Source organism: Gavialis gangeticus, unplaced genomic scaffold (assembly GCF_001723915.1).
Source record: "Gavialis gangeticus isolate Ggan-Ray unplaced genomic scaffold, GavGan_comp1, whole genome shotgun sequence".
NCBI lineage: Eukaryota > Metazoa > Chordata > Crocodylia > Gavialidae > Gavialis > Gavialis gangeticus.
Genome location: NW_017729025.1, coordinates 36483216 through 36490725, shown reverse-complemented (window position 1 = coordinate 36490725; position 7510 = coordinate 36483216). Strand labels below are relative to the sequence as shown.

General features: G+C 42.1%; 1 protein-coding gene across 1 annotated transcript in view; it reads left to right on the top strand.

Moving 5' to 3' along the window:
- Window positions 1–7510, top strand: part of UNC79 (unc-79 homolog (C. elegans)) — a 221257-nt gene that overhangs the window by 28353 nt on the left and 185394 nt on the right. The window contains exons 5-8 of the mRNA XM_019518633.1: window positions 1412–1504; window positions 3147–3202; window positions 3812–3941; window positions 5092–5156. Of these exons, the coding sequence (XP_019374178.1) occupies window positions 1412–1504; window positions 3147–3202; window positions 3812–3941; window positions 5092–5156 (344 nt within the window). The remainder of the gene's footprint in view (window positions 1–1411; window positions 1505–3146; window positions 3203–3811; window positions 3942–5091; window positions 5157–7510) is intronic.

Below are 7510 nucleotides of genomic sequence, written 5' to 3'. Positions count from 1 at the left end.
TGGGCCTGAGCCTCTATAGTAGAGTGGTGAACTATTTCACAGCCTCTCTGCTATTGACCCTCACTGGCTTAAGTACCTCCTAATACCAAAAAAAGACTTTCCCAACAAGCCTTTCCCAGAATCCTACCTGATGATAACCACTTTCTCAGCACTGCTTAGATCAGTGGTTCTCAACCTCTTTGGTCTTGAGGCACCCCCCATTGGACTTGAGAACCCCTCCATAACTTTTGTGGGTTGAGTGGCACTCAACTTCAAAAACTAATTAATATATTACAGTGCTTATGGCCTTGCTGGGAAGTGGGGGCAGGGGATCTTTCAGGCAGGGACAAGTCTGAGTCTGTGTTTATCTGCTTAGCTTATCTGCTTATCACCTCACATCTTCCCTTGAAGTTCTGATTTTCCTCTGGCTGTTCCAGCACACCACCCTTCAAAGGAGCTGGCATCACCCTGATTGAGAATCCCTGGTGTAGACAAACCAGAGCAGCTTGAACTCCTGCCTTGTCCAGTTATGTGTTGCCTATTAGGATTAAATTCCTAGTTTCCAGTGTTTTAAAATACAGTTGAGATCAGTGTCTTGGCACAGTTCTACAGACTAGTGAGGAATGGGAGTTTTGGTCTGAAATCAGTGTTTAAATAGTGTTTAAATTCATGATACTTGTACCTGAGAGAGCAATCTAATATAGACCAATAGCCAACATACTTAATCAATTCCATCTAGGCTTCCACAGCAGCCTTCTCATTTCCCATCTTCTTTATAACCATATTCCAGGTATTTGAAGACTTTGATCAAATCCAGTTCCTTGTTTTGAGCCTATATAATCTCAGTTCTTTTCACTTCTCTCTGTGTGTCATATTTCCTAGACGTCTAATCATATTTGTTGTTGTCTGCTGGACTCTTCAACTTTGTCTGCTCTTTTTTGAAGTGTGGTGTCTCAAATTGAACACAGTACTTCAGGTGAGGCTTCACCAGTGCTGAACAGAGCAGAAGAATCACTTCCCTTGGCTTGGAAGTCACAGTCCTGTGAATACAACCTGCTGTGTTATTGGCCTTTTTTGTACTAAGAATATTGCAAAATATTGACTTAAATGTTGACTTATATTCAGCTTATGGTCCAGTGTAACCTCCAAATATTTTTCTGCAGTACTGCAGCCTAGGCAGTTATTCCCCAATTTGTTCCTGTGCATTTGATTATCTCATCCAAAGCACAGGACAAGTGCAAAAGCCTAATTAATTAGTTCTGGACCTTTATTTCAGGTTATCAAGGTCATCCTGTAACCTAATTCTTCATTTTAAAAAACATACATGTATACCAATGAATTTTGTTTGCACTAGTCAGAATTTAAATCATGTGAAGTTATTGCCTTATTTTCCTTAATAGACACTAAGAAATGTTTTTTGCTTTCTTTGAAGTGGGATCCTCAAAGAGAGAAGGAGTACCTGCTCATGTCAATTTATCTGCATCTTCAATGCTAATGATTGCTATGCAGTACACAACGAACCCTGGTATGGATAACTGTGGACTACTGTTGTAACTCTCTCAAAGTATGAGTCATAAAATATTATGTCAAACCCAGCCACCTGAAAGTACAGACGATGGGATATAAGCTTAAAAAGGGATTAAAAATAGTTCTTTTGGATAAAACTGGCAGTTCTTAGCCTAGTGCTCATGAATAGTCATTATGCAGATAAAGGATAGAGACACAAAAGCAGGACTGGAGTACAATGTAGCTGTTAAACTAGTCCTGCTTATCAGGAAATAGGTGTTAAGCTAGGAATGGATTTACAATATCACTACTTAGTAACAGTTAGTACACACTGGATACAGCTACACATGCAATTAGAATGGAGACATAAACTCCAGTGAAATTCATGCTGAAGTTTATTGCTCCTGGGTGCAGTGTTTGTATGTGCACTTGGGACCGCAGCATGTTGAGCTGGGGCAGAGCAGCCCCAGCTGGCATGGGGCCCTGAGGCCCAGCCTGCTAGCCCAGGGCTGCTCTGCCCCAGCAAACTGTGCAGCAGAGGGGCTGGCTAGGGCATGAAGGTGCTTCAGTGTGGAGGTAGCCAGCAGGCAGCCCCCGCACGGTAGCACCCTCATGCCCCAGTCAGCCTGTCACTGTCTACATATGGATTTCACTGTACGTAACTACTCCACTGTAGGCTAGTACTTATCCCAGACAGTATTATCTTACAGTGGAGTTAATTAGTTTTCTGTGGCTGAATAGTGTCACACACGTAGATGGTGATGCTTTATTGCAAAGCTAATTAGTCTACTCCACAGTAAAGTGCATGTGTAGATACATCCACTAATGTCATAATCAAATGTAAGATGGAAATTGTTTTATTGTTTCATATACTGATGCCTGTACTATTGAAGTCACACTGATGCCATTTTTACAGACCCAAAAACTAGCTATGCTCAATTTAATTGTATTTAAGTGTCCAATAGCAAACTTTTTCTTACATTGGTGCAACTCCAGTGAAGTCAGTAAGGTCAGATGACTATCAAGTGAAGACATTTGACCCAGGGTTGTTGACTGTCTTCATAATACACACCTATTTCCCATTCTATTTATGTCCTTAGTTGTTTAGATTCTGAAAAACACCCATCCAGCATGAGCAAAGGGAAAGTAATGAATGTTGCATAAAAGTAGGCTATTACTTAAAACCCCTCCACCTGAGTTCACATATGAGTTGGACTCTTGTGTGAAATATTTTGCTTTTGATACCCATTTTCCTGCTCTAATCACAACAGAGTTATTGGAGAGGTGAACTTGGCCCTGTATATTTACATAATGCTGTATAAACTGATAGATAGTCCCAAACTCAGATATAGGCAAATGGAAGTCTTCCATCTCTGTGCAAAGTATGTGACCCAATATTTGTTTTACTAGTAATTCTGAACATTTACCTACATTCTTCAGCAAACTGCTGATATTCAATTTCTGATTGTTGTTTCTCCTCTCTGATTCCAGGGCAATGATCTATTAGCACATAAATCACTTTTAAAAAGCCAATTAAATATAATGTAAAATATTGAATTTACAGGGAAAGTAAAACCCAATTAGCTCAGTACAACACAAGCCATTTCTTTGCCTCGAGCTTCCACTTCAGTGTCCTATCTGTCCTGTCTTTTCTCTCTCAGTGTATCATTGCCAGTTACTGGAATGCCTCATGAAACATAAGCAAGAAGTATGGAAAGTAAGTTCATGATCAAATGTGCTTTGCAGGAACAGTTTTGTTTATACAGTAATGAAAAGTAGGTGGTTTGAAAATGGGAGTTACTGTAAGCCAGGATGTCAGAAGGAGAGATGCTGATAGCCAGTCCTGGCGCTCAAGTCTGAACTTACTGATACAGATCCATCCTTAGAGATTGGGGCATGTTTGCTGAATCCTGTCTGAATGTGGCTCAAGTTAGCAGAAATGTCACAAGGACCAGTGATTTTATCAGTTTATATTGGACTGAGCTTTAATGAGGGCAGTTTTTGTGTGTTCTTAGGTTGAACCTAATCTGGATGTAGTGTTGGTTCAAATGCCATCTTTTCACTCTCTATCTGGACAGAAGGCTTAATTTTTATGTTGTTATATATTATATGAGGGGTGGTGGTACCCTGGGTCCCAGCTGGGATCAAAGCTCTAAAGTGCTTTATATACACACCGGTAAAGTCTCCTATATAATCTGCCCTTGAGAGCTGACAGCTAACGACAGACAGGGAATACAATTTGGGCAATTTGATATATGTATGTATATTTTCAACATGTATACTGTTATGAAACGACTATAATCAGATTGCACATGTCTTTCCTTAGGATTTGCTGTATGTTATAGCATATGGCCCTTCTCAAGTAAAACCTCCAGCTGTACAAATGCTATTTCACTACTGGCCCAACTTAAAACCACCTGGGGCAATAAGTGAGTACAGAGGATTGCAGTACACAGGTAAGTACATAACTGTATAAACCCAAACCCATAAAACAAAACCAATTCCTCTCTGTTTTCTTCAGAGGTTATGCTTTCTAAGATTCTTAACATTGTTGAGGCTCTCCTCTGGCCACTCTCACTTCTTTTATAAAGTGTGCCGCCCAAAACTAGACATAGGATTTCAACTGAGGCTTCACTAGCACAGATCAGAATGAACAGATCATGTCCCCTGTCTTACACATGGAAACTCCTGTTAGTGTATGCCAGAAAGAGATTTGTCTTCTTTGCAACAAGATTACAATGTTGATGTTGGGGCATTTGAAATTGAAACTTGTGGCTGGCTCCAAACTATCCCACTTGACCTTATCTCTGGTATTAGCATACTACTCCTCCCTTTACATAGTCCCCTTTCCATTTTATTTGGGTCAGGTTGTTATTGATTTTGCATAATTCTGGCTTGCATACTGCTAGTCTATGTGTATAATAGCTCATGATGTTGATTGCTAGTCTATGTATATAATAGCCTATGAGTTTTGTTCACTACATTATTATATTTTAAATTGTGCTGCTCACTTAGGCTAAGCTCAGGAGACAAATGTGGTTTACAATGTGTTTTACAGACAGAAGTCTCACCCTTTTCTGCAGTTCTCTTCTGGGGTGGGAAGCAAGTGAAGGGGTGAACAGTCTTGGGATGAATGTGTCTTATTCCTTCCATATATATATCTTCAGGGATCTTGATTTTCTCTGATTTAAAAAAAATCCCCAATTTTCAGTTAAAAAGGTAACACCAAATCCACATTTTTCCATGATTTAAATGAAACACCACTTTATATATATATATATATATATATATATATATATATATATATATGGGCATGTCATTTAAATCATGGAAAAATTTGGATTTAGGGTTACTTTTTTAACTGAAAATTGGGGATTTTTTTAAATCAGAGAAAACCAGGATCCCTGTGTCATCTTATAGTGTTGATCATGCTGCTGATGCTTCTTAGGGAAAGGGTTGTGTCTTCCTTTTTGCTTGTACAGCACTTAGTATAGTAGGGCCCCAATTCTGGTTGGAGCCTTTAGGAACTAACTTAAATAATTGATGTGAACATCATTTGTTTGTTTGTTTGTTTGTTTGTTAATCAATTGTGTTTTGGTCTTGCAGCATGGAATCCCATTCACTGCCAGCACATTGAATGCCATAATGCTATTAACAAACCAGCCGTAAAGGTACTGTCATTTCCACAAGGCCTTAGTGGCAAGAAGTGGCCAGTGGTGTCCCACAGGGGTCCGTGCTTGGTCCAGTGCTTTTCAATATCTTTATCAATAATTTGGATGTGGGGGTGAAGAGCTCACTGGCTAGGTTCACAGATGACACCTAGTTATGGGGGAGCATGGTCACACTTGAAAACAGGCTGCAGATACAGGCGAACCTAGACAGGCTGGCAAGTTGGCCGGATTGAAACCAGATGGAGTTCAACATTGAGAAGTGTAAAGTGCTCCATCTGGGGATGAACAAAGCCCAACATACTTACAGGCTCAGTGGCGCCAAACTGACTAGTGTCATGACTGAAAGGGACCTAGGGGTAATAATAGATCATAGTATGAACACGAGCTGTCAGTGCGATGCTGTCCCCAGCAGGGCAAACAGTACTCTGGCATGCACCAATGCATCTCCAAAACCAAGGAAGTGATTCTTCCGCTTTACTTAGCATTGGTGAGACGGCAGCTGGAGTACTGTGTCCAGTTCTGAACACTGCACTTCAACAAAGACGCGGAAAAGCTTGAGAGAGTCCAGAGAAGAGCCACCCATATGATCAGAAACTTGCAAGGCAAGCCATATAGGAAAAGCTGAGGGACTTGGGCCTCTTCAGCCTGAAAAAGAGAAGGCTGAGGGAGGACTTGGTAGCATCTTACTGCTACATCAGGGGAAAACACTAAGGGCTTGGCGAACAACTGTTCACCAGGGCACCCTTGGGGAAAACCAGGAGTATGGTCACAAACTCCTGGAAGACTGTTTTAGTCTTAACACTAGGAAACACTTCTTCACAGTCAGGGTGACCAGACTGTGGAGTAAACTCCCTCCAGAGGTGGTGCAATCATCTACCCTGGAAATCTTTAAGAGGAGATTGGATGGTCACCTTGCTGGGGTCACATGACCCCAGTTCTCTTCCTGTCTAGTGCAGAGGGGCTGGACCCAGTGATTTTGTGAGGTCCCTTCCAGCCCCTTACAATCCATGAAGTCTTACAATCTGTGAATCTAGCTTTGCCCACTTGAGCCACATTTTGCCTCCTATCCCATGTGGATGTTAGTAAGCAGTGCTTTTATATAACCAGTGGCTGAACTTGGTACAGGAGTTTCTGGCAATTACCCATCTCTTTGATAGCCTACCCTAACTCCTGTTAAATGATAGAATCATAGAGAAGTAGGAAGGGACCTCCATACGTCGTCTAGTCCAACCCCCTGCCTCGGGCAGGATTATCCCTATCCAAACCATCCTATACAAATCCATTGTCTAACCTCTTAGCAAAACTACAGTCAAGCCTGGCACAACACAAGACATAACACCCTAACCTGCCACAGGTCAGGCACAACACCCAATTTCCTGCTGCTGTAAATGTTGTTAATATAAGCTCAGGAGATCCCAAGAAGAGGGCCACACCCCCTGCTATAGAGGAAGGGAAAAACCAGCCTGTTTATGGTGTAAAATTCCTTCCTGACCCCAAATACAGCAATCAGTGTGACTGTGAGCAGAGGGCCAAGAACCCCAAGGCAGGAACCTCCTGTTTTAAGTCTCAGCAGGAGCAGTAGTGCACTCACAGCAAAATCCCCAGCCTCAGCTGCAGCCAACACCCAGTGTCTCCCACGCTTAAAAAAAAATCTCTGACACGTTGCAACAGGGGTGAGCTGGGGGAGGAAATCCCAGCCCCATGCAGCAGCCAGCAGTTGTGGTTCTCCTGAATCCCAGGCTGATGCCCAATGTCTACTGAAGAACTATTAGACCCAACCGTTGTACAGGTATTAAAGCAATTAAATTAATAAAAAAGACAGTTAATAGATCTTCCTTCTTGGCAAAGTATTCCAGCAGCCTCTAATAGAAAAAGATGCTCACACCGGACTTTGTAGCTCCTAACAATATTCCCCGTCCAGCATACCATGCTCCTACTGAAAACCTTGCTAATCATCCCCAATTATCACTTTCCAACCCCAGAGAAAGAGAACAAGCAAGGATAGTTTTATGTCCTGAAACTCACCAAATTCAGGCTCTGGCCACTCAGTGAGGAGAGCAGAGAAATTTCTGTTGCCAAACTTTGTTGATATGGAGAATCGAGGCCTGTTCTTCCTTACGTACCTCATACTGTAGCCGTCAGCGCTGGGCTGGAACTGCTTGTGCTTCTCCATGTGCCCAGGAACAGGACCCTGCTTATTTTAGTGCTGAGAACTGGCTTCATCGCTCTGCAGAGCTCATTAGACCAGATGCTGCCCCATGCAAATACGGCTATGCTGTTTCTGTTTGGGATGTAGTCTGTGTGGAGCAGACCCTCCAGGTGCTACCTGGCACAGTGAGTGAGGCGTATGGACA